Source organism: Fusarium odoratissimum (genome assembly GCF_000260195.1).
Source record: "Fusarium odoratissimum NRRL 54006 unplaced genomic scaffold supercont1.16, whole genome shotgun sequence".
NCBI lineage: Eukaryota > Fungi > Ascomycota > Sordariomycetes > Hypocreales > Nectriaceae > Fusarium > Fusarium odoratissimum.
In genome coordinates this window covers 368,382-393,991 of record NW_022158702.1, presented here as the reverse complement: position 1 = coordinate 393,991, position 25,610 = coordinate 368,382, and the positions used below count along the sequence as shown (strand labels likewise).

Genomic DNA, 25,610 nt, shown 5'->3' with positions numbered 1-25,610 from the left:
CCTCAAGAGTAGATATACGCCTTGTGTTCCATGTTTTTTACTTCTGCAGTAGTCCATTGCAGCGCACTGCCCAAAGGTTAATTGTTCATAGCCGCTTGTTCTCATACATACTCCGACTTTGACTGCACAATTACAACATGTCATACCAACTGGTTAAGGAATGGAAGAATACTGTTCAATTTATATGCTGTATTCGCCCACCTATTCGGCATTAAGCTAAGCGACGCCTCTTTGTTCATGGAATATATTCAAGGGTTCTCTATATATGCCCAAAAGCTCAAGGCATAAAAGGCGAACAGCCACTGGTAAGTCAATCAACTAGAGATTATTTAAAGGCGTCGCAAAGCAACACTGCCCACCACAGAAGACTCACGGCTTTCAGCACCAACTAACACAGGAGTTCAGTCAAGTATAGCCACCTTCATACCATCCACTCACCATGGATAACATGCCACGTGAGCTCTTTCCCCTTTATATCATCTTGGTCTGGGTATTCATCATCCTCTATTGTCTTTCCTTTTGCATCACCATCCTCAAGTACATCCGACTTCTCCTGGACCTTTTCTTCACCGCCGTGTATTACTGTATCATTCCAGTGGGCGGCATCGTAATTCTCCTCTACCTATTTCGTTTAGCAGCATAGGTATCTCAGTCACTGGCCTCTTACTGATACAGAGATTGAAGATCCTCGGTCCTCAACATGAATTTTTGGTTAGGCTTTCTCACTGGGCTCTGCTTCATGTATGTCTTTACGTCTCCAGATATTCTTTTTGGGCATTTAATAAACTTGTTCTTTCAGGTGTCTTGCGTGTCGTTTCTTTTCAACTGCCTTTGTCTGATAAAGGAGGCCCTCCATCGATTAGTGGGTCACAGGGCTTGAACCAAGCTACCGGATGATAGCTCGCTGATATAGAACGCTTGTTGATACAGCCATAAGGCTGAGGGGTAGAATTAAGGAACCTTCAGCCCCAATATGCCGTCCTCAGGATCAGAGGAGACAAGAAACCTTGAGATATAAACCCTAACGGATAAAAGTATTTAGGTAGTTTAGCATAAGCTTAGGAGATTCTTTACCAAGTTTATTTTAGCACCTTCTTCTAAAGTTGTAATCCGTCTTGTTTTCCAAGGCACTCCCAGTGCATTAATTCCTTCGCGTAGCGAGCGGGAAGACTATTGTAGAACCACTGAATGTAATGGAATTAAATTAACCTTCTGGGTTGAGAGATATAGGCATACCTCCAAGTCCTACCAACTGTTAACAAGGCGGCCAGAAATCATTGCCAAATGATACCAAACTGCACCATGTTTGCCCTTGTTAACAACCATTACCTAAGGGCTCCTTGGCACTAGGAGCAGACACATGTTGTGAGACTTGTTCCTCCGTCCATTCCCAGAACCGTTTCGCATGGCCTGTTCCTCCTTCAGCCTCCGTCTTTGATCCTTTTACCATTGCTGGGAGTGCATGCCATAACCTTCCCCACGGTGAAACTAAAAGGTCGTCAGGTCAGTGAATCCACAAAAGAACATCTCTTGGACCACTTACTGAATCTGCCCGAGTTCTCAAGAGTCACTTCAGGAGAGAGCCCAGCAAAGATATTAACATAACCGCCATAGCACGGAGGATAGAAGACAGTTCTTCGAAGTATCCAAGTCAGAAATTTACCCTGTGTGCGCCAAAGGTCCGAGTCGAGATTGCCGGGGTTAAGCGGCACAGAGATGATACCATCGCACTTGCGGCGTGCAGCATATTCCGTGGCGTGGTAGTAATTTCCGAGCTTGCTGATTGCATATTGTTGAAAGAGGCTCTGCTTGTTAATAGCTTTGACTCGTTCTATGTATTTCTTCGTTGAAGTCCAAAAGGCAGCAGTGGATGAAGCCCAAACCACGCGAACAGTCCCTGGTGTAGATGCCTTTGCAGTATTGACCAACACGGGCGTCAGTCTCTGGGTCAGAGCAAAGCTACCAAGACAATTGACTCCCAACTGCAGTTCGTAGCCTTGCTTGGTCTTGGAGCCATACTCAGGGAAGCCGACGCCTGCATTATTAAAAAGAACGTGAAGCTTATCTTCCCTGCTGATGAATTCTGCAGCCGCTGCTTGAACACTGTCGAGGTCGGCGAGGTCTAGCTGGATGCAAATCAATTCGCCTCGTGAGTCTGGGAAAGCTGCTTTGATCTCGTCACGAGCTTTTTCATTTTTCGTTGTTGTTCGTGCGAACATGTAGACTTTTGCATTTTTGCTGTAGACCATCTTGGCGATTTCTTTCCCGACACCAGTATTTGAGCCTGTGATGGCAATTACCTGGAGTTTGGAAAGCAAACGTCAGCGAGACTTCTAGTGGACATGACGGACAGCGACGTACTTTGCCCTTGAGATCAGGTAAATCATTTTCTGTATATCTTGGGCTGCCGGCAAATAAGCTCTGACGCACAATGTTGAGTGCGGCTGCCATACTGTCGTTCTAGTTCAGTCGTTTTGCGTCACACACGAATGCATTCTGGTGATTCACCAAGTTGTAGCAGGCTATTTATTAAGTTTCCTGTCATGGCAACGCCTGTTCAGTCGATGATGCACTCTCTCAAGGACATAATGATCGACAGAAGCACTCGGAAGCTAATCTTCAGTTGTCGAAGCGCAACTGAAGCGCTAAAGATGATTCGTCAGCCGCAGCATGGAACACCGCTAGCTCCAACTTTAACCGTGGGCTTGGACCGAGGTATGACGTTTCCTTCTAATTACCACTTGTCTTGCTTCTTACGCTCATCCTTGTCCGCCATATCATTTGGGTCTCGGTGTATACAAAGATAAGATAAACAGACTCCATTCTAGTTCATAAATGCAATTCATCAGGGTCACACATAACTACTGCAGCTTCAATACATGTTTCAACAGCGCCAGCGCCCCAAACAACTCGTTATCATGGTACTTCCTCGCAACGATCTGAAGATTAATCGGAGCGCCAGTAAAGTCCGACTTTTCCCACATCTGCTTCACCTGTCCGCAAGCCTCACTCAACGGCTCATATCCACCAGAATACTTCTCATTCCCATCTACCTTGACAGGTGTAGGTATGACAACACCAGGATAATCCACAAGGTTATAGAGCGATGTATAGTTCCAGAAGAACGCTGTATCATGAGCTGATGCGGGCCCGATAAATGCAGGTCCAATGAGTATATCCACGTCTTGATCTTCCCAGCTCTTTGCAAATGCCCAGCGAAACTCATCTCTCTCCCGACGCATGAGACTCAAGTCAACAGCTGTCTTCATACCAAGTGGCTCTGCATCCTTCCAGATCCACTCACTGAGAGGGTGGATCGGCTCTCCCGTAGCTTGAATGGCATCTCTTGTTGGCTTTCCACCGTCAGGCCAATACATGCGTCGAATCTTGGACCAAGCACCTGCCGAATCAAACACTTTGAACTCCTTGAGCTCAATAAAATCTTTGTATCTTGGATCACAGAGCTGCTCTCGTGCCCAGGCCAGAGCCTTGACAACTGGAGGTTGAGGAATGATAAATCCATCGTCGCTGACAAAGCCGATCTTCAAACGGCCATGAATGGGAGTCTTGAGGCCATTCCAAGGGATAGGAACCAATCTCGGGTCCTTTAAATGGGGCTTAGACGACAAAACGCACTGCATCAACAGATCCATATCTCTCAAGCTCCGGCACATAGGGCCAGCTGAGGCCAGAACAGTCAACTCAGCTGGAAACGGCATTGCATCAAAGCCTCTCATTGGCATTGTGTATGAAGTTGGCTTGAATCCATAAATGCCGCAAAAGGCAGCAGGACCACGGATACTACCGCCGATATCAGTACCAATGCCGAGGACAGAACCTTTCATTGCAATAAGGGCTGCTTCACCGCCGGTCGATCCACCTGCCGAGAGGTTGATGTTGAAAGGGTTGAGGGTACGACCCCAAAGTGAATCAGTTTCCAGGTGCATAATGGTTTGCGGCTGATTGGTCTTGCAATAGAACACAGCGCCGAGACTTCTCAGAATTGCAACCATGTCACTGTCCGTTGTATCCTCTCTCAAGCTTGCCAGGCAACCTTGGGAAGACAGCGTCCCAGCTATGGCCATGTGTTCTTTGATGCTGATTGGCAGTCCATGCAGAGGACCAATGGGTTTCCCGTGCTTGGCCATGTACTCATCGAGTCCTCTTGCTTGGACAATGGCTTCATCCATGAGCCACTGTGTTAGGCAACAGGTGAGTTGATGTGCGATGATAGAACGTTTGGCAAAAGCAGTGGCGACTTGAACAGCAGAGAATTGACGGCTGGCGAGTGCTTGTAGTAAACCAACAGCATCGTAGTCTTCTGTGATGCGAACCTCATCTTCAGTGAGGATGCCGCAGGAAGCAGGGATATTGGAAACGTCTAGAGGAGGATTGGTGATTAACTCGGCAGGGAGGTAGTACTCCAAAGGTACTTTGGCCTTGATGGTGTCGATAAGAGCAGCCCGTTTGGCTTCAAAGGCAGGTGTTCCGCGAGGAACAGGCTTTGGCTGAACAGTGAATGAATTGCCTTGCTCTGGATCGTCGGTGGCTCTCACTTGAACGATGGAGGCATCTTTGATCCTGGCTTGTGGCTGAGAAAGCGAAAGAGGGGCAGGTGAAACAATGTTCATGATGGATTAAAGAAGATGTCGGATAACAATTGAGGTACTCAAGGGTGGTGAACTTGAAATGTAAAGATACAGACAGATCAGATAGATTGAAAGATGAATTCAAGTATTAATACTACTTACGATTGCACCGGGGCGATCATCTCGTTCCTCTCGCCCGCCCCTCGACCTTCATTCTGAGTTTCGGAATTGCATTCCTTGTCTCTTAGGGTAGGTCGACGCGATGATCTGTCGCAAATACACATCATTGGGCAGAGTCAACAGCCTAACTTAGCTCAAGCCCGCGTCCCACCTTGATGATAAGACTGACCATTCATGTGTATTTGCGCCATCATGTTGCATGGATGCATCACTAGCTTATCCGCCCCCCTCCTGATTAGCTTTTAGCGGGGAAGCGAATCTCGGAAACGAGATAAACTGCCCAGCTATCGGTATTCACAGCTTCATCATATCAGCCATATCATCTTTGCTGGGTAGATAGTCAAGTCATGGGTATATATTGGCAGGCCTCAACGCGTTTCTGTCGATCTGGTCCGCCTGCATCCATCAGACCTTTACCAATCCGCTTTTCTTTCAGTTTCAGCCCACTCCGCCAGCCCAACAATGACCGAATCTATCAGTATCCCTGGTACTGTCCACCTTGTGGATCTGGACCATGACATGCATGCTCGCCATGCCAGTTCATCTGCCGACATTGTCCTGAACCCGACTCCATCCAAAGACCCCAATGATCCGTTGAACTGGACTCCCCGCCGCAAGTTACTCTCACTGATTTGTCAGAACCTGTACGCCATGACGTGTACTTCATCGTGTCACAAGACAACTAACAATACGTAGATACACCTGGTTCGCAGGCTTCGCAGTGTCTACCGTCTATTCAGTCCTCGTACCCCTCTCCGCCCAATCTGGCGTTTCCATCGCAACTCTCAATGAAGGAACGGGCTACATGTTCCTTTTTCTTGGCTGGAGTCTTCTTTTCTGGCAGCCTTTCTCTTTGCGCTATGGCAAACGCTTGACGTATCTGATCTCTGTCCTTGGTGCAATAGTAAGTGACCCGCGCTGTAATCCTTGTACATATTTCTGACACCTCATTACTTAGGGCACCAGTATTTGGAGGTTGGTCTTTGATCTTGAAACTGATATCTATCCTCTGACTAACGGGCTTTTAGTGCATATGTAAAAAGCAATGGCGAGTGGCTGGCAAAGTGCATTATCCAGGGCTTCTTCATTTCTCCCATTGAAGCACTTCCTGAGATCTCAGTGACCGATATCGTAAGTACCCAAAACTACTGATCAAAGTCTCTACTGACGCGCTTAGTACTTCACCCACGAGCGCGGTACATACATGGGAATTTATTCGTTTGCCCTCGCTGGCAGCAATTACTTTGCCCCAGTTGTCTGCGGCTTCATCGCCGATCACCAGGGCTGGCAGTGGGTATTTTACTGGCCAGCCATCTTCTTGGCGGCTGTATTTGTCTTCCTCTTCCTGTTTATGGAAGAGACAAATTATATCCGGGAACCCGTTTCTGAGCTCACTCCTGAGGCTTCTTTCTCCCAGGGTGAGATCAAAAATGAAAAGAGTGATTCCGTAGCTGCAGACACGCCAGCTGCGGAGAATGGTGAGGTTTACAATACCCCGAAGACCTTTATCCAGAAGATGTCGCTTTGGCAGCCTTCACCGGGACAAGGCATGCTCACACGATCATGGCGATCATTGAAGTATCTGACCTGGCCTGTTATCTTCTATGCCGGTTTCTCCTACGGTTCATATCTCATCTGGTTCAATGTCCTCAACGCCACTGCCTCATTAATTCTTTCAGGAGAGCCCTACAATTTTAGTCCATCCATGGTGGGCCTGAGCTATCTTGCTTGTTGCGTTGGTGTCGTCATTGGAGCCGTGGTCTCTGGCAGGCTCAGTGATATTCTGACCATCAAGCTTGCCCGCCGCAACGGTGGCATCATGGAAGCCGAAAGCCGCCTTTGGCCCTTTGTTCTCTGTGTCGTCATGGTACCTTCTGCACTGATTCTCTGGGGCGTCGGAGCCCAACATGGAGTCCATTGGTTTGGACTTGTGTTTGCTATGGGATGTCTCGCCTTCACCAGCGCTGTAGGCGTCACTCTCAGCGTCAACTATCTCATCGATAGTTATCATGGCATCAGTGGCGATGCGATCGTTACTGTTATTCTCATTCGCAACACCATGTCTTTTGCAATTAGCTACGGGTAAGTCTTATTCCGACGTATCTTGTCAATGATTGCTAACAGCCTGAGTAGCATCACCCCTTGGATAACTCATCTTGGGTACCAAAACTGCTTTATTTCAGCAGCCTTTGTCGGAATGGCAGCCTCCTCTGCGTTTATCATCATGATGGTTTATGGCAAGATGTTCAGAACTCGTAGTGCTGAGAAATATTATCAGCTGGCTGAGGATGGTCAAGCAAGCCACTGATTATTAGATGGTAATAGTACTTGCCGAACGGAGTGTAATGGAGTATGAGAATTGCCGGAAGCTTGCAAATATTGGCATTTGAGAGTATCTAGAACAACACAAGAAATTATTCTTAATCGATGTAGGACAAAAAATGCTCTAGCTACTCAGATGCGTGATTCCACAAGTCCCCATGTCCACCATTCTCTTTCCAGTTCCTTCCATCCGGCGTTGATAGTTCTCATAGTTGCCCTGATAAAAGCATCCAGTCCAAGAAGATATGCAGCAAGGAACTGATTGGGCGAATGGGATCTTGATATCGGCTATCGCTGTGCCAAGCGTTTGGCAGGATAACCACCCATGTTAACCCCGCATCTCAAGAACTCCACCAAGAAGCTATCGTCCAGTTATGTTGGAGATGATCAGCCCCAGATAACGCTGACGCACGCGCCAGGAACCAAGTAACCTGTTTAGGACAAGATGTCCCTGGTCACACGCCAACGTTGGATTCAAATAGCGCTTGAAGCTCCCTTGCCTACTACCGACTCCAATAAACCCCTTTCTAAACTTTATAAACGTCCCCGCCCTCGATTTCTCAACCAAGGTCTCCCGGTCAAAGATGCGATGATGACCGATAAGATCAACAACGGTACTGCGCGGAAGAAGTTACGCACAAAGACTGGCTGCTTTACATGTAAGCCGACAGTATGCGGTCCATCGTGTTGCTAACATTTTCCAACCAGGTAGACAAAGACGCAAGAAATGCGACGAAAAGTCCCCAATCTGCGACTTGTGCCGATCTTCTGGGCGAAGATGTATATGGCCGTCACCAAGCGATTTACTCGATCGTCGTTACTCTCACCATTGCGATTCACGGCACCAAGATCGGAGTTTGAAAGAACAGCTACAACAACCCGAAGATGACGTTCGGAATTCCTTGATACCCGGCAGCAGCAATCACCCCGTACATAGTGCCCTCTCTTCCTACAGTTCATCAACTACTTATGAGACGGATTCTGTTTGTCCATTGGACCTCTTATCGCAAGCCGCCACAGTGCACCGGGTGCTCTCTAACCACCTAGAGCTCCGCGTCTCCGACCACTTCTCTGATAAATACTTTTCCCTCCTACTACTACCGGACTGCTACCGCGGATTCCACGACGGCTGGCTTACTGAAATCAAGCAGCTCATGGTGACTCACAAGAGCTTATACTACTCAGTCCTGGCTTGTGCTGCATCACACATATTTCTCACCGACTCCGTGTGGGAAATGCATCCTATTGCTTTGTCCTATTACGCTGAAGGGGTGAAAGAACTCCAGCTTTTGCTTGGGAAAGTTTCTCAATATGAGAACCACGACGCGCTTCTCATGTCTGTCATGCTGCTCTATCTCCACGGGGTATGTCCTCCAGCGATCATGATACAAAGTCAATCACTGACAGCAAAAGTGCCTAGGATGGGGCACGCATAGTGATGTTGCACAGCACGTCAATGCTGCGACTCGTATAGTCACTTTGAGATTGCTTGACAAGCCGGTCGGCATTCAACGACTGTTCGACAGACTCGCCCTCGAAAGTGTCATCTACCAGCAGTTCCTTCTCTCAACAGGCCTATGGTCAGAAAGCAGTCAATGTGACTTTGTGTTCAACCCGGATTTCTGGGATAGTGTTGAGAAACTTCTCGACAGGTCCACACTCTTATCGGGAGCGCCTTGGAATGTTGAAAGCCCTATCTTAGGGGTACCGTTGTCTTTCTTTCGTACCACCATAATCTTACGGGAATGCTACCGTTCAGGTGTTAGTCTGGATCCTGCAGTCCTCAGCCGGATACAGCATGAGGTACAAGGCTGGGAAGCACAACTCTGCGATCCGGACTCTGAATCTATTCACAGCTCCACTGATACAGTTAAAAAGATACGCAGCTCAACAACCAGGGACGAAACATACTTATATGCGATAGTTGCCTCTCTCCTGCTTGAACAGATTACCGAGCATGGAAGCAGAGGAACTATACCATCGGTGGTGTCCAGGGACAAGTGGCAGATAAGACTGTTCTTACGAATTCTCAACGGCCACCAAGGCAGCCGAGAATGGGCCAGATCATATGCGGGTAATTGGCCAGCGTATACCTTGGGAGTATTTCTTTCTGCCCCTGAAGATAGGCTGGTGGTGAAGGAAGATCTCGAGAGGTCGTGGGAGGTTACAAGAATGACCTATGCCCTGAGGTATTGCCGTGATCTAGATATCATTTGGAAGTCGAGATAGTAGTAGGTGATGAATATTCAGAAGATATGATGTCAGACCGGGCACGCAGCAAATAGTCATATGCTTTGCTGTTGCGCGCCATCTCATGAGAGAAGAAGACCCTCGATAGGGAGTGGACTTTCGGTTATTTATCGATATAAGGGCGTTGGAGAGTATAGCAACCTTTTTGCGGCGGCGGTCGTCATCACTTGAAGCGCGACAGCAACATCATCAAGTCTGCGGATAATCTAGTGACAGACTGGGAGAGCTTGGACGTAATGTAACAGCGAAACTGCAAATCTGTCTATTGCGTTTCGAATTGACATCTACCTATCATTTTATGTGAACCTTCATAAATCACTGGTTTGAGTCCAAGTACGCAGGCCCGATATACACTTCTTCATAAGACGAGAAAATAAGTCGAGCGCTTCTATATCTACTTTTAATTTTGTTTAAATAATGACCTGGTGGGTGGCAGGCTTCTCATCCTCATGGCCGAAGATGTTGACATCCCACCGAGGCTTGTCTATTGAGAGATGGTCAGCACTGAACTTGTTGAGGGTAATTAAGATTAGACTTACTAGCGACATAAGGAACGTTGTACCGGCGCTGCTCCTTGCCAACCTGCTCAATCTCGCGGATATCGTCCTCAGACAAGTCGATCTCCTGGAAGTTCTCGGCAATACGCTTAGGTGTAACAGACTTGGGGATGACACTGTGGCCACCAACCTGAGCCCAGGCGAGCCTGTTGGGCAAACACTGTGTTAGCCATGTAAAGCAGTGTTACATGCCGATGGTGACTTACAGGACTTGTGTAGGCGAGACGGGTTGACCCTTCTCCTTGGTCAATCGCTCGGCGACGGCCTTGATCTCAGGGTAGGTGAAGAGGAGGGGAGCGTTGACCATGTTGTTACCGAAAGCCTGAGACATCAATTAGCGTCGAAATATCGAATCTCATCTGCACCAACTTACAGAGTATGCGGTAACGTGGATGTTCTTCTCCTTGCAGTAGTCAATGAGATCCTTCTGGATCAGGAGAGGGTGGCGCTCAATCTGGTTGACAGCAGGGACAACTCCAGTGCCCTTGATGATTGCCTCGAGCTTCAGGTCGTGTTAGTTGATTGTTTCGGTATACCAGAAGGGAAATTACTTACGTGCTCCTTGGTGTGGTTGGAAACACCGACGGCGCGGGCTTTGGACTTGGGCAGCTCTGTCACGGCTGTGCATTAAGAGGTTAGCCGAGTGCATCAATAGCCTAGGTTAGATTAGATAATCTAAACTCACCTTTCCATGTGTCGACGATGGAGATGCTGTCATCGATGACGACGTCACCATCGGGCTGATTTCCTCCGGTGAGAGGGAACAGATCCTGACCAATGGGAGCTCCCGAGTTCTTGAAAGAGACGGGGAAGTGGATGAGGTAGAGGTCAAGGTAATCAAGACCGAGCTCTTGCAGGCAGTCGTCCAAAGCAGCCTCAACTTGCTTAGGGTCATGCTGCGAGTTCCAGAGCTTGGAGGTAATGAAGACATCCTCTCGCTTGAGGCCAGGGATCTCAGCAAAGGACTTCTTCAAGGCCTCGGCGATTTCAGGCTGGTTTCCGTAGACCTTGGCCAGATCCAAGTGTCTGTAGCCAACCTTGAGGGCCTCGTAGACACCCTGACCGACCTCACCGGGGGAGGCTTGCCATGTGCCGTATCCCAGGAGACTGGAAACAATTAGCTCATTCTTCTCCACTCGCTTTGCGGGTTCACTTACGGGATCTTGGCACCAGTGTTGAGAGTGAAAGTCTTGCCTTGAGACATGGTGAAATCGAGTGTTTTGAAGGGTATCTGAGATGAAAGAATGAGAAAAGAAAGTCAGGAAAGTATTTATGTTCGAGGAGACAGGCATATTTACACCCAGCTCAACCCCGCTATCTAGGTATGGATGACTGATGGATCTGCGAAAGGACGCTAGAGCGCACTACTCGAAGCGCTCCAATCTTGGCTCTTTATGGCCGCCTACTAGCTCTTGAATGATGGAGATTGGCGACGCTGCTCGACTAAGATTGGGGCAAAGCAAGATCACGAGCAAGCTCCCCGCAGTGGAACTCAACGCAATATCCGCCTCATTCATGTTCGTAGACCCAAAGTTTGAAAGTGTCAACCGGTCCAATTAGATATCCGCCAAGGTAGAAGTAACAGGATGGACCTAGAGCATTTCTATATTTTCCCCGGCGGTATCAAGAGCCCTGTTATTGGTGGTTCAGCAGCCACCAACGGCCGATGACTTTAGTAATTGATTTCAGCCAAGTATCCAAGAGTCATAGTGCCTAAGGCCAAATAACAAAGCGCCTTGGCAATCCAGTAACCAACAGAAGCGGCTTGTCGCGCGTAGCAGCCTACGTTACTTGATAGACGCTGGCCCTGTTGAAGCTGAACCAGCCACGAATGGCGTTTTGCATGACTTCAATGTTTGAAGCAGCGTTCACCGACGTCCCAGAGCAGAAACAAGAAGCTCATGGGCTTCCTACTTATCAGTCCTTGTGCCGCCGCCTTGTATTATGAGATGCGACCTTGATATCAATTATTTCATACCAAGTTTCCAAATTATGCCTCAAGCAGCTGGCCCAATCAGTCTACTTTTCCTCAGTCTCAAATTTTCAGCATCTCTATAATGACGCACTTGTAATTGGCTGCAGTCCCCGATTAGATCGTTTTAGGACTAGATCAACCTGATTAGCCCGAGACATGGTGATAACGATAACCAGTTAAGAACAAAGAAATGCCTAGCAAAGGACGCAAAAACAAGATATATTAGTAATGAGAAGAATACACTTCTGCTTCTTCATCGACCCTAGTTGCGAACCCTTCTACAATCCAAAGATAGAAGCTCTTGTCAAGTCTCTTCCCGAAATGAGTATCAATCATATATCTTACGGTCCTCTGCGCATACGCCCAGCGACGGTAAGTCTAGAGACTAAGAGACCCGGAAATGACTTCGATGGTGCGATTCTACAAAGTCAGCGTTTGGCGATTTGCACACTGGGTGATAGTATACTCAATTTTAAGATTTGTCTATTCAGTATATTCAACCAGTACATTTACTTCTCGTCTCGGTCTTTAGGGACATGCGCGCGCACTTCGATCTCTACTCGCATGTCGTCAAGAGCCAGGCGAGGGACCCCCAAAGCCGTCCAGGTCGGCTGATGATTCGGGCAATACTTCTTGAGGCAGCGAACCATTGTCTCAATTGCCTCGTTGTTGCAAGGCAGGTGGTGTGACCTTAGAAAGAAAACATCCTCCCAACCGCGACTACCTGCTGCCTTCAAAGCACATTCGACATTGTCGAATGCTTTCTCTATCTGTATCACAACATTCGTGTCGATTTTCTCTGTCTCTCGGTCCCAGCCACCTAATAGCACTTCAGCAGCCATTCTTCCATTTCTAGGAGGAACCCATACCTTGCCCAGAACATTCAATGATATCTCCGACACGGACGGCTTGGCTATACCAAAGGTCCTTCTTGGCGCGCTCGCCATAACCTTCGTAGGATGTGTAGGTAAGGTGAGACATAACTGTAATAACTTGGTTTGTCGAGTTGTTTCTGCTGCTGAGCTGTGAGAGGAGGAGGTAGAAATCGTGAAATAAGGAAAGGACCTCAGCCAATTACATAATGGAACATACTACCGAGGTAGGGGATGACAAATACGGTTAAGTGGGTAACGTTGATAGACTAACTATACCTAAGCTGGTATAAAACTCTAATCGGGCTTGCGTAAACCTTAGGGATGCCAATTGTTTAGCCCTGGTGCTCCAGGGTAAGTAATACTGTCTTGTCTAAAGAGGCAGCTCTCGTAATAGATGATACTGTATGGAAAAGGGAAACAAGAGAAATTGTTTACAAGATCTGTAGTGCTTTCCACCCCGAGGTCAAAATATAGACAGCTAGGTTCTCTTCGAGTACAAAGTCGATTATCTGTGACAGCTGTACTGTCGCCGGTACACCAGGAAGTCCGAGTAGCGGCGGAGGATCTCAAACGTTATCTTGAGTTTACCAAAGCCAGTTTAGGTCGGATTCCTCTCTGATGTGGAGGAACAACTTGCCTTGGTATATCCTGATGGATATACTGTTCGGATGATTATGTTGGATTGGAACCTCAGAGATATTTCATGTATATTCGTAATATGCCTGGAAATGGAATTTGGCTTTGTTTCTTGACCTGGTCTCTTTCCTCCTGGAATCTCTAGATTACCTATATCTGTTGTATTCAACCAATAGTGTCTAACATCTCAGGCGACTTTGGTTGCCAAGCAGGGTACATCACGCAAACGTCGTCACCAAAGTCCTCCATCGCTTCCGTGATCAATGCTGCAAATGCATTGTGAAAGTCTTACCGCGCATAGTCAAGGCAAAGAGTTTAATACTATAGAACGGTATACACGAAAGGTTCATTCTTATCCAAACCCCCAATGTTCAACATCAACGTTCCGACAAATATTAGACACCTTTATCAAGACATCGCCTTCATGAATGTAGTCAGTCCGTCCTCCAGGTGAATGAAAGTCTGCGGGGCTCTTGGCTTCGTACAAGGAAATCAAGGAAGCCCAGGAACTCCAGGGATACCACCTCCAGGAAGGCCACCGGGCAGAGGAGTAGGCAAAGGAACAGGTAGACCAGTGGGGAGGCCAGTTGGCAGACCTCCAGGGACATCAGGGATGCACTTTTGGATCCCAGCCACAAGTTCGGTGAGACTATGTCCTATCAGTTGATGATCTATGCCAGAGCCTAACCATGAAGTATCATACTTACCAGGTTGCGACGTCGGCAAGCGCGACAGCGCTGGTGGGCTTGAGATTCTTAATGCAGTCAGAGATGCTAGTGATACTCTGAAGACAGGCCGGATCGAGAGAAGGAACGGGAAGCTTAGGCGTAGCTGCGCCAAGGGCAAGGACGGGGAAAACAAGCATGGCGGAGGCCTTCATGATGACGGTTTGATAGGATCTGTGAGATTGAAGTGGCTGTGTTGGCAAAGCGCTGATTGTGAGTGCTGACAACTAAGTGATGAGAAGGGAAGATGCAGCTGATTTATAGTTTTTCATGGGCATCAGAATTGCCTCGAAGTGGAGTGCGGCTATCATTAGCCATTCTCGACAATGCTACCAGATCGAAAGGAGGTGATACAATTCCTCCTAGTCTTTTCACCTGTGGAATGAGAATTCACAACTCATGATGGGTGCGTTAAATGCCATGACCTCGTCGGCATCTACAGACGTTTGGGGGTATGCAAATCTGGGTTTAGAGCTTAATCTTCTGGTATGTGATCGTCCAACTTGGTAACTTGGATGATTATCATTAATATTTTGAGACCACCCGCGGCTGTCTATGTCAGGGTATTCTGACAAAACACTCACGACACCGGTAGTTGGCCCGGAACAACAGTATTTCTAGTTGGGCTTGGGCCTCAATGCCAAGTCCTTTTACTAGCTTTATTTAATGCAACCATCTATATCCTCCATTCAACCAATAAAGCAAGAGATAGCTCAACAATACTGATTCAGGCTTTTATTGCTTATTTGGAGTTTATCGTAGCATCAGAAACCGTAAGTCGTTACTCAAGCTTTAGAACTCTCCCAAGCATGCAGAACTAATCGTCAGAGTTCTGGGGCTAGCTAGAACAGTGTCTATATGAAAAGGTTCGGAACGAACTTTTCAAGGGGAGATCAAAGCCCGGCGCGACATTTCGATTCTGAGACACTAAGAAAGAGCCTATCCCTTCACTTCGGTAGCATGTAAGACATCAACTGCCGTAGAGAAAGTGATCTGCAAGCTGTCAGTTATGCCTGAATCATAAGGACCCACGGTACGCTGATCCCTATCGAGTCACATTCGTGAATGCCAAAACCCTTTGCTGGGCAGTTGAGTACGCGTCAGTCTTTTACTGCTGTGTATCGTGGAATATTTCCCTTAAATAGGTTTAATCTAATATGCATGGGCTCATTTCTTGCTAAGGACAAGATTCAAGGTTAAAGCCTGTACTAACATTGAAGACATTGTTCTACTAAACAAGTGTAAAGGTTCGATAGTCATCTGGCTTTGTACCTTTTACAAATTCGCCATTCATCGCACCATGAACATATGCATCACCAATAAGGTTATACCTATCTGTTCCCTGAACCGATCGTAAGACAAGGCAAAAGGGACTTCCGAAAAGCACCACAATTATATCAGCAGGCTTCATGAAAAATGGTCCCATTCCCATGGTCCCACTTCCAGTAACAAAAAAGCAACGATTAGAGCTTGCGTTCTGCATTGACTTTGAAAAGGGAGCGGTGTATTCTATCAATCTGTCAATAAGGCTCCCTTCATATACGAGGCTATTGGGAACTGGTCTCTGTTCGAATGCAGCTTGCATCATGTCAACAAACTCGGCTGGGGCCGGATATGAGGGATCTTCGCCGGGTGTAGTTGAGTCATGATCGATGACAAGAGTTCTGCAGAGCAGATTTTCTTCCGTCTGCAAGAGGGAGCGACAGAAATCACACATTTCAGTGAAGAATTGACGATTTCCAAAACCACTAGTGACCTCCTGATAGAAATCAGTTCCATCCACCGGTTTTTGGCCCTGTACATAAGGACCAATAACTCGTCTCGTAGCTCCGAGTAAAACGCCTTTGCAGCTTAGAGTTCCCAAACTCTTGTCTATTTTGACAGTCTGTTTTTGGCCATTATCTGCTTTGAACGTCTCGTTAAATATTCTTCATGTTGTGTCCCCCCTCAGCCGACTTCCAAGATCAGGCGCCTAGCTAGGACCGTCGGGATTCACTTCGAAGCGATTTCCAAGCAAGATATGCAGGTTGCCCCAAGAACTAATAAGAAACTCAACGACATTCATCAATACCACTGAAACTGGTTGCTCATAATCAGGTTCCAGGAGGCAGTCCTGCTCGCATACCAAACCTAGCAAGGCAAATATCTTATCCCTGCAATTTGACGCCTCGAATCGTCCCGAAACCTCTATCAACCAGGTCAGAGTGGGTTTCACGGGTCCATTGCAAGAAGAAATCGTCTGAATCATCGCGAGGCCTGGGGGCCACCCTCTCGAGAGAAAGGACCGAAGTGGTTCGTCAACTTCGAAACCGGAGCCCGTACCGCGGGCTGAGTTTCCTTGTACAGTGAGGAGAATCGCACTGCATGCGACGTCGAACTCGATTCTGCTTATAGAAGATGTGCTGCATACAATGTCCCCGGTACTTCGAAAGAGGAAACCTTTATCTGCAAGCTCTTGGATGATCCAGACACGTGTCCAGTAAGGGCGTTCAAGAAGACTCAAGACCGCCGACCAATTCTGACTAGACATTGGAAAGCCTTTGGCCTCGAAGAATTGATTCACTTCAAGAGTTTTGTTGACTTCATCGCTCTCGCGCCGTAACACATACTGTCAACTTGCAGGCATCTCTAACTGAAGGGTCAGCTGTGTTCTCTGCATTGGATTTCTGAGGGTTAGGGCTACCAAATAGGCATTGCCTGTTTAGGAGTACATTCTGTTCATTGTCCCTCCCGTGACAGTATCTAGGATTTTCCGGATTTTCCGGATCTGAGAGGCTTGGGAAATCTGACGCGGTACAAATTGGGAATATTCATAGATCCAAATAACGATGCCTTTAGCATCTTTCTTAGACTTTCAAGTCCAACCTGTTCTACGTGGTATTTGCCTCTATAAACCTGAAACACTCATGGGGCCGGGAAGGGTTTGCACCACCTATTTGACGTTCTCCTCTGTCAGACACTCACTAGACGTACAATAGTTCATCAAGAAAGGTACGCATGGCGTCGCTTATTTTGCTGCAAGACGTCAACCGCTATGAATCTGTTTAGACAAGCTATGAATTATAGATGGAGATGTCTGCAAAATACTTCCGGAAACACTAGTACTACCCCTGCCGACTGAGTTTCACCTCAGCCTTGAGGACTCCGGTGGTAGAATAGTTATATGTGAGGCATAGGACCGATATTAATGCCGAACATAGTGAGAATGGCACCCTGCTGCCAACGTGCATGGCCTATCAAATACAAGCGCGCCAGCTCGTCTAGACAACTACCGCTGATCGCCTTCAGCAACAGAGCAATGCCTAGTTTTTCCCCTGGGCAATTGAAGATGAAAGTCTTTTGATAATCTCACCAAGTTTCCAAACATGACTATTGTATTTATGACATGCCTGAATTTAGACCTCTTATTTCAATATTGCCAAAGAAAGAAGACTTCACGACTCGGCTAAAACCATCGTTACTTTTTAGCCTGAGACCGTGATATAACCAGACGGATTATTCATCGGCTCTTACTAAATTTCTGGCGCTCGGGTGCAATACACTACTACACGCGCTCTAGTATGGTGTATTGCCTAGTCAGGATACAGAGAGACGGAAAAAGCATCGGCAGTGACTCCGAGATCAGCATGCCATGCTACGGTGTGCGTCTTAGCGCAAGCCTTCTAATCCGGGGAAGCGGGGAATTAGAGTGCCGAGTGGGCTCCGTAATGAAATACTTCTTTATTATGCTACGTCTTTAGCAATATCGAATTTCCATGTATAAATACGCACTTAGCCAAGTCTGAGCCCGATGTTCATTGTTACCTAACTCTTGTTTGGTCAAGTCAATCATATACTGGCATACCTACACTTTGTCTTGTTTGCTGTGTTGCAGTACACCAACTCTAATCATGAGACTTAGCACTGTTATAAAATCAGCATGCTTCCTCCTTCTTGGTCAAAGCACCATTGTTGAAGGTGCAAAGACCCCCCAGGGCTTTCTCCAGACTTGGCCTATTCCCGATGGCGTCCCTATCGCAACCTCTTTTGATGTCAAAGCTCGCGTTCCCGGTGGCAAGTGGGAAAAGATTGAAACATATCAACCAGTTCACAGCGAGGTCAACTTTACCACCGGCGGTTCTATCAAGCACAACTCATCTCTGGCATATTTCGATTTCAACGGTACTGTAGAGATTCAAGCCAGATATCTCAATGATCGAGTTTCCAAGGCCGTTATCAGGCCTTACTCCCTCAACCTAACCCCTAAAAGGTCTGGTTCAGTTGTTACTTTTACCTTGAACGAGCCGCGAGATGTTATTGTTCAAGTCAACGATGACATCTTCGATGTTCTGCACATCTTCACCAACCCCCCTGATACAAACGTGCCATCTGAGAAGGATGAAGATGTCATTTACTACGGCCCTGGCTATCACAAGCTCAACTCTACGCTTGAGGTTGGATCTGGCAAAACTCTTTATGTCGCCGGCGGAGCAGTGGTTTCAGCTCCCGATATCACAGTGACCAACTCGACCGATGTGATCATACGTGGACGAGGTCTCTTGTACAGTCCAAAGGGAAATTCCCTACAGGTCTACCGATCCAACAACGTCTTGATCGAGCGTCTCGTTGGTATCAACTTCCTCCCTAGGGCGTATGAGTCAAAGGACGTGACATTCAGTCATTGGCGCGACTTCAGCGCAGTGCAATGGGGAGATGGAATGGACGTTTATTGCTGCGAGAACGTCCTTATCGATTCCGTTTTCTTGCGCAATTCGGACGACTGTATCGCAGTTTACGCTCACAGAAATGAATGGTACGGAAACTCGACAAACATCACCATTCAAAACTCGATTCTGTGGGCCGATGTCGCGCATCCGATTAATATTGGAACCCATGGCAATACTGAGGACCCCGAGACCATTGCAGGTCTAACTATTCGCAACATCGATATCCTCGACCAAAGAGAGGGACAGGTCGACTACCAAGGGACCATTGCACTCAATCCTGGAGATGGCAATCTGATTCAAGACGTCTTGATTGATGACGTGCGCGTCGAAGATATTCGCGTTGGTCAACTGCTTAACTTCCGTGTCATGTACAATACCAAGTACAACACATCACCAGGCCGAGGGATCAAGGACGTGTTGGTGCGTGATTTGAAGTACACTGGAACGAAGGCCAGCATGTCTATCTTTGTCGGTTATGATGAGGACCGGACGATCAGCAATGTTACGTTCGAAAACTTGGTTATTAATGGGAAGGTTATCTCGGACAACATGCAGAAGCCGGGCTGGTATTTGACGACGGATTTTATTCCGGCATATGCAAATGAGCATGTGAACAACATGACTTTCACGTTTACTTGAGAACCTTTGTTATTGGTGACAGTGAGTATTTCATTGTCCAGGCTGCTACTAAATCAGCAATCTCATACTCTATAGTATTTTCTTTTCTCAAAACCTTATTGCACTTTGTTTCTCTTCCTGGTTGACTTACCTCTAGCCAATAAATAGCGATATATTTACTATGTAGTACTTCTTAAATATCCAATAGTAGATGGTAAAACTTATGGTATGATGGGATGATTCAGAAGTAGTAACAGCGTTAAATCCGTAATATAATCCGCAGTCCAAATCTATGCCGATCACGACGGCAATAAGGGCAAAACTTATCATCTGTTGCGATATTACCTCTGTGTAAAAGGAACAATCTGCTCTAGGTTTAAATATCCCCAAGTTTATGGCCAGACCTCCCAGACATCCTCTGCGAGACGTACTGCCTTTTTTTACCGATTTGTTTGTTTGTTTGTTTGTTTGTTTGTTTGTTTGTGTATTTTTCGTCTGGGTGGCTGTAACGAAGCCAAATCTCCTACTGGAGCAAAAGACGTGCTGAGCTAGCTAGGTACAGGATACCCCGCTTCCTTCACCATCCAGCATACCAAGGCACAAAAGGCGCTGTATTTTCTCGAGCCCGTCACCCGTCAGCGGGTTCGGGGGCATACTGTCGACTTTTTCCACCGACCAGAATTCTCTCACGCATCGCTACATCTGCTGACGCAGTCCACAATCTCCAGTAACCAAGTTGTAGCTCGTAGTCGTATGTCGTGGCGGCAGGGAAAAACCTTGGGAAGGAATCAGAGGCCGGCGGTGCGGCTTGCCTTCAAAGGGGAAAAACCCATCGCAATCGGCGTCGTTGATCGGGAGGATGTCGCTACCGATGCCACGGGCACCGTCCTCCGATATCTAAGGCGTTCTGGTTCTGAGGTGCCGCCATTAGATCCGACAAAGGTGTTGTCAGAGAAGGCGAACTCTCCAAATTCCTTCTCTGAAAACTGCTGTTAGGGAGCCGATAGCGTCCCCGCAGTTTTTGTGTGGTCGCGTGGCCTGCAGAAAATCCCGCTCCTAGCACCACACTAACAGTTCGTGCCAAGAAAGAATTTTTACAGGAGAGAGTTGCCTTTTTTTACCGATCTTATTGTGTTGATGCGTCCAGGGTAGTTGCCTAGGGATAGGTTATCTGTTTGCCAGTATGAGAGCATCTCTATCGGCCAATGCCTCTGAAAAGAAATCATCAATCCAGTTCTGAGTAACAAAAGACTCAGCCTCTACTCTATGCCGAACTCGGAGTCTACAGGTTGAGCAGCTCTCTCGGTTAGCAAAGTCCAGAGACCGTGACGCCTCGTCGCAGTGGAGAACCCTTCTGGAAGTGGCTCCAGTGGTTAACGGGGTTTTCCGACTTTGATCCTCTCACTGTGAGAAAATTTTCAATGTAACCTCGCTAATTCTTTCTGGTTTAGGGCGCTCATTCCACGCCAGCATCAGACATCTTATCAATCTGATTACTACGGACACTCTGACATCTTTTGAGGTTAGCTCGGGATCTACAGAAAACTTACAACCATAAATATTTTTTCAGCCAAACTTAAATATGTAAATCACCCTCCATCCTCTGAGTCTCAATTCAGCCAAACCTCAACATCCTTGTCCTCATTTCATCCATTGAGTACAGTTCTTTTCAATCTTGACACTCATGGCTCAACCTCAGACGCCAGAGAGCTTCGCGAACGAAGAGAAGCTCGTTCCGCCCCACGTGTCCGTCAAAGAAGAGCACGTTCTGTCCGAATCACAGACTTCCCAACCGGAAAATGACGGTCGCCAGCCAGTACCATTGTCTTGGAAACTCGCCTCCATCGTCCTCGTCACCGCAATTGGCTTCGGGTCGCAATGGAGCTCTGGCGTGACCTCAGCCATGAAAAGCACCATTAAGAAAGAACTGCACATTAACAACACCCAATTCTCCCTCTTGGAAGCTAGTGAGGATTTCATGGTCACTGCTTTGATGCTTGTTAGTGGTATCGTAACTGACAGAATTGGTGGAGCCGGTACGTCTGACTTGAAGCATGGGAGAAGTTGGCGCTGATCAGAAACAAGGCGCGATGTTGTACGGCAATCTTATCTATTCGATCGGATCAATTTTGGTAGCTGGAGCAGCCCAGACTCGATCATACAAGTTCATGATGGCTGGCAGGGTCGTGCGAGCTCTCGGTGATATCGCCACCCAAGTTGCCCAGTACAAGGTCTTCTCGTCTTGGTTCGCCCCGGGAAACGGATTCGCCTCAACCTTGGGCTTTGAATTAGGCATTGGTAAGATCGGTGCCTTTGCCGGCAAGTCTTCAGCCAACATTATCTCCAAAAGACTCGGCTTTGCCTGGGTTTTCTGGATTGCGGTATTTATGAACATCTTCACCAACGTCATGACCGGTGTCTTCTACTTCTTCACCAAAGTTGCCAATCGTCGCTATCACGGTATCAATGATCCAGCCACTGGCGAGAAGCTTACTGAAAAGACGCGCAAGTTCGAATATCGCAAAGTCTTGGAACTGCCGTGGACATTCTGGGCTGTCATGGGCTTCTCTTTGTTTGAAACAAGCGCCGCTATTGTGTTCCTGCAGAATGCTACAGAACTTGCTGAACAGAGATTTGGCACCGATTCCATTGCAGCTGGATGGTACAGTTCCGTTTTGCAATACTCAGGTATGGTGTCTGATCAACATGCTGTCGTATCGGATTTGCTCTAACGATCTCTTTCAGGTTTCTTTGTCGTTCCCTTGCTAGGAGTATTCCTTGATCTTTATGGAAGCCGCATTTCCGTGTGTAAGTAGCTAATCAAGTCGCACAAAAACAGAAATTTGCTAAATATACGCAGTGGTCTTTTGTGGTATTGGCATGTTTATCTCGATGCTTCTGGTGTGCTTCTCTGGAGCAGTCAAAGGAACAGCTGCATCATTCGGCGTCTTCGCGTTCGCTTATTGCTTTGGTCCCACCACGATTATCGATAGCACACGTACATCAATGTGGGACAGCACTGTCTTTGGCTCCGCTTATGCCATCAAGATCACAATGAACAATGCGTAAGAGCAATACCCACCCTACCTTTCGCCTTCCGTACTACTAACACTTACTCTAGAATGAACATCATTGTGCGAATTATCACCGGAAAGATTCAGGACGCTGACAATAACTCGTACGATAAGGTGACGATCGTCTATGTCATCCTTGCTGGACTGTCCGTCCTCGTTTCGCTACTGCTCGCCTTTGGAGCGTGGAAATCGGTGGACCTTGGACACCTCCAATGGTCACGAAAGAAGAGAATTGCACAGGGAGCCTTGCTCAACGAAAGGAAGGACATTTTCACCAAGGAGAACGGTGAAAAGAACAGGCGGGTTTCTCTGGCTTGCTTTGCCACCTTGATTCTGTTGATCATCGGTAGCTGGTGCGGATACTTCTGGGGAGTTGCCACTGGAAATAATGATTAAGTTAGTTGTAGCACAGGCTTCTGAGCTTGTCGGCGTCTCGAGTTTGAATAGTCTGGGGCGAGAGCTGTTTGTCTATCGACAGTTCGAACTACAAGATGACAATAGACAGAGAAATGCAAGTTCTCGAAGATTAACGGATTGCCGGACACCTTTCCAAATACATCACCTATCCACTATTTTAATCTCGTCAGAACACTTATGTAAACTTTGTTGCATGTTTAATATCTAGCCAGCAATTTGAGTGATCAAGCCACGAATGTCAGTGATGATGTCGGCATTGAGACAGTTCAAGTCGCCTAAAATACCAACCCGCAGTTTCTGAGTGCCTGATAGCTAGGCACGATGATCAATCAGGCATCCCGATTGGCAAGGGAAACAAGACTCAATGGGGAAAAAGTATAAAACTCCTCTTGAGAATAAATTGCGCTGTAAATCTATCTAATGTAATTCTAGCAGCAGCCAAAGTCCTCACAGTGGACATCTATTCTAATATTTCGCTTCATCTGCCATTTACTTGCCGAATCTTGCGCAGCATCCATCAGTGACTTGGGCCCGCAAGACAAGAGGAGCACTCGGTGATGACTTCCAGATGCTCCCACGACTCTACTAATTGTTCCATCGACATCCAGCTTCTCCAACAATGGGTTGCATTTCGGCTCATCGCCGGTTACTTGATCAGTTAACCCGCATGCATCGCCCATCTCAGAGATAGTTTCATAGTCAAATACATTTTCTCTTAGAAGAACCTCCCTTTCTGCTCCGCATGGAGATGCTCGAGAGTCGGTATCGTCAGTTACAGAGCCACATGCAGACCGTTCGCCTGTCACGTAGATGTTGAGGCTGATGGGATACGCAGACTCCGCCATATTGCACAAATGTCTGCGAAACCAGTTCAACTGCTCTAAGAGGTGTCAACCATCAGATAAGCTTTCTGGGGAATCAGGGACTGATCTAAACATACCTATACGCCTCACTGCCCATACGAACTCGATAGATTGGATTGCAAGCTTTTCACGCTGCATCATGATTCGGTTCATGACTCCAAAGGTAAAAGCAGCTCCACTTCCACCAGCGATAAGGATCAGTTTATCGTAGTTGCCCACGTCTGGTAATGACCCATATGGCCCATCAATAGATGCCCATAGATTAGCCCGGGGGTTTCGGCTTGCAAAGCCGCCGACAGCTTTGGTGAAGCCCTCATGCGATTTCATGACTAGCTCTAGACCAGAGGAGTCATTACTGACGATAGTAAATGGATGATTCTCATAAAGTCGAAGTCTTGGAATCCATAAAAAGCAGTGCGATCCTGGTAAGGCGGCTGCCATGCCGGGCTTCTTGAGCACTAATCGTGTTCCTCTATATGGAAGAGGATAGAACGTCACTGAGTTGTTAACGAGGTTGTATAATAACCTGCCCAGTCGCACGAGCCGGTCCAATGTCCACATGCTGAATATGATGAGCATCACCGTTGGGATCTTCTTCGCCCAGTTTGGCCTATGAAGGGCTGTTAGGAGGACAACCGCCAGGAAGCCAATAATGTGGCTGGCATAGAAGAGTTCGTAGTGCTTGTGTCTGAACACTCCCATTAGTAGGATAAGCATGGCAACACCGGCCCCCATGCCTTCGATATCCTCCTTCTTCAACAGCTGCACCAGGCGACCTTGACGGCCAAAATGTATCGAGTAGACAAGGGCGTGAAGCGCGAGGAGGAATACAGTTGTATAACCGACAATACGATGAAGGATATTTAATTGGCTGTGCGAAACGGACGCCAAGGGGCCTAGGGGCGTGTTCTTGAGGCCAAAAAAGACACATAGGGCCATGTTGCCAGCGCACATCCTGATATTCGTCAATTACGCATGGAATGTCATGAGGAAATAGTGCATCCTACCATCCAAACCTAGAAGCCCAATGATTCAAAAGTTGGGGCATCGCAAGCATGCTTGAGCAGAAAGCGACGTTGCCAACAAGATAGACGCCGATCATCGCGGTGAACCCCAAAGAAGGTCGCCCAAACCACGACGCAGGAAGTCGTCTCTGCAGAATTCTATGAAAAGAATAAGTTTACTGCCAACTAGATGCTCGGACGCTTTTACGAACTCAGGGACCAGAAGACAGGCCTCACGCCCGTACGTCGATAATGAAGCAGATGTTTTCAAATGTGGAGATGCAATGTAAATATTGCGCAGCCAACGAATGCCAATAACTAAAAGCATGAGACCACATAGAAAAGCGGCATACTTGGTAAGTGCCTCTTCATTCTTCAGTTGCTTGGTACTTGGTGGTTTGAAGCCGTCCATTTTCGACAAGGGACGGTGGTATAATGGAGGGAGAATGATAGATGGCGACAAAACATCCCCTGATTGATAAGATTGCGTCAAAATTCGATCGATAAGTCTAACCAGGCTTTCGGTCAAGCGGGCATTACGCGTGTCCTGTGAGCCCCACCGCGTGATCCTAGTCACACTGCGTAGGGTATTCGAGCTACGAATATTCCCGATGCCGCTGCGATCTCTGACTGGACAAGATCGTAGCGAAGAGGGTGTCATGAGTGTTCTTAATTTTTAGCACGCGTTAAATCGATTTAGCTTGGCTGTTATCAATCTCCCTCGGTTTTCCGTCGGCGTCGGTCCCAAGAAAGCTAGACTCGGCGTCTCGATTACAAGCCTAATAGGCTGTTATGGTCATTATGGGGTACGACAAGGAT

The 25,610-nt window shown here is 47.3% G+C and overlaps 10 protein-coding genes across 10 annotated transcripts; 4 read left to right on the top strand and 6 right to left on the bottom strand.

Moving 5' to 3' along the window:
* Window positions 1-1,315: 1,315 nt before the first annotated feature.
* FOIG_09713 (uncharacterized protein) lies at window positions 1,316-2,451 on the bottom strand (the record flags this gene model as incomplete). Its single annotated transcript, XM_031209995.1, has 3 exons — window positions 1,316-1,488; window positions 1,544-2,300; window positions 2,362-2,451. The coding sequence occupies 3 exons, from the start codon at window positions 2,449-2,451 to the stop codon at window positions 1,316-1,318; spliced, it is 1,020 nt and encodes a 339-aa protein (XP_031060246.1).
* A 313-nt stretch (window positions 2,452-2,764) lies between these two features.
* On the bottom strand, window positions 2,765-4,791 carry FOIG_09712 (uncharacterized protein). The gene has a single exon (XM_031209994.1). The coding sequence runs from the start codon at window positions 4,629-4,631 to the stop codon at window positions 2,862-2,864; it is 1,770 nt and encodes a 589-aa protein (XP_031060245.1). The 5' UTR covers window positions 4,632-4,791; the 3' UTR covers window positions 2,765-2,861.
* A 231-nt stretch (window positions 4,792-5,022) lies between these two features.
* FOIG_09711 (serine/threonine kinase 16) lies at window positions 5,023-7,161 on the top strand. Its single transcript, XM_031209993.1, has 6 exons — window positions 5,023-5,413; window positions 5,466-5,673; window positions 5,728-5,744; window positions 5,798-5,900; window positions 5,947-6,851; window positions 6,903-7,161. Exons 1-6 carry the CDS (start codon window positions 5,232-5,234, stop codon window positions 7,075-7,077), a joined length of 1,590 nt encoding a protein of 529 aa, XP_031060244.1. The 5' UTR covers window positions 5,023-5,231; the 3' UTR covers window positions 7,078-7,161.
* A 462-nt stretch (window positions 7,162-7,623) lies between these two features.
* On the top strand, window positions 7,624-9,726 carry FOIG_09710 (uncharacterized protein). The gene is made up of 3 exons (XM_031209992.1): window positions 7,624-7,750; window positions 7,800-8,455; window positions 8,505-9,726. Exons 1-3 carry the CDS (start codon window positions 7,681-7,683, stop codon window positions 9,318-9,320), a joined length of 1,542 nt encoding a protein of 513 aa, XP_031060243.1. The 5' UTR covers window positions 7,624-7,680; the 3' UTR covers window positions 9,321-9,726.
* FOIG_09709 (alcohol dehydrogenase (NADP+)) lies at window positions 9,599-11,102 on the bottom strand (the record flags this gene model as incomplete). Its single annotated transcript, XM_031209991.1, has 7 exons — window positions 9,599-9,825; window positions 9,881-10,044; window positions 10,105-10,220; window positions 10,272-10,400; window positions 10,454-10,518; window positions 10,584-11,005; window positions 11,056-11,102. 7 exons carry the CDS (start codon window positions 11,100-11,102, stop codon window positions 9,752-9,754), a joined length of 1,017 nt encoding a protein of 338 aa, XP_031060242.1. The 3' UTR covers window positions 9,599-9,751.
* Window positions 11,103-12,188: 1,086 nt separating this feature from the next.
* On the bottom strand, window positions 12,189-12,915 carry FOIG_09708 (uncharacterized protein). Its single transcript, XM_031209990.1, has 2 exons — window positions 12,743-12,915; window positions 12,189-12,693 (listed from the first exon to the last, which is right to left on the bottom strand). Exons 1-2 carry the CDS (start codon window positions 12,852-12,854, stop codon window positions 12,383-12,385), a joined length of 423 nt encoding a protein of 140 aa, XP_031060241.1. The 5' UTR covers window positions 12,855-12,915; the 3' UTR covers window positions 12,189-12,382.
* Window positions 12,916-13,876: 961 nt separating this feature from the next.
* On the bottom strand, window positions 13,877-14,264 carry FOIG_09707 (uncharacterized protein; the record flags this gene model as incomplete). Its single annotated transcript, XM_031209989.1, has 2 exons — window positions 13,877-14,033; window positions 14,092-14,264. The coding sequence occupies 2 exons, from the start codon at window positions 14,262-14,264 to the stop codon at window positions 13,877-13,879; spliced, it is 330 nt and encodes a 109-aa protein (XP_031060240.1).
* A 3,735-nt stretch (window positions 14,265-17,999) lies between these two features.
* FOIG_09706 (uncharacterized protein) lies at window positions 18,000-19,454 on the top strand (the record flags this gene model as incomplete). Its single annotated transcript, XM_031209988.1, has 1 exon — window positions 18,000-19,454. The coding sequence occupies one exon, from the start codon at window positions 18,000-18,002 to the stop codon at window positions 19,452-19,454; it is 1,455 nt and encodes a 484-aa protein (XP_031060239.1).
* Window positions 19,455-20,971: 1,517 nt separating this feature from the next.
* Window positions 20,972-23,064, top strand: FOIG_09705 (uncharacterized protein). The gene is made up of 5 exons (XM_031209987.1): window positions 20,972-21,469; window positions 21,519-22,121; window positions 22,179-22,241; window positions 22,294-22,498; window positions 22,555-23,064. Exons 1-5 carry the CDS (start codon window positions 21,118-21,120, stop codon window positions 22,901-22,903), a joined length of 1,572 nt encoding a protein of 523 aa, XP_031060238.1. The 5' UTR covers window positions 20,972-21,117; the 3' UTR covers window positions 22,904-23,064.
* A 192-nt stretch (window positions 23,065-23,256) lies between these two features.
* Window positions 23,257-25,308, bottom strand: FOIG_09704 (uncharacterized protein). The gene is made up of 4 exons (XM_031209986.1): window positions 25,004-25,308; window positions 24,795-24,950; window positions 23,865-24,742; window positions 23,257-23,804 (listed from the first exon to the last, which is right to left on the bottom strand). The coding sequence occupies exons 1-4, from the start codon at window positions 25,201-25,203 to the stop codon at window positions 23,353-23,355; spliced, it is 1,686 nt and encodes a 561-aa protein (XP_031060237.1). The 5' UTR covers window positions 25,204-25,308; the 3' UTR covers window positions 23,257-23,352.
* Window positions 25,309-25,610: the final 302 nt, after the last annotated feature.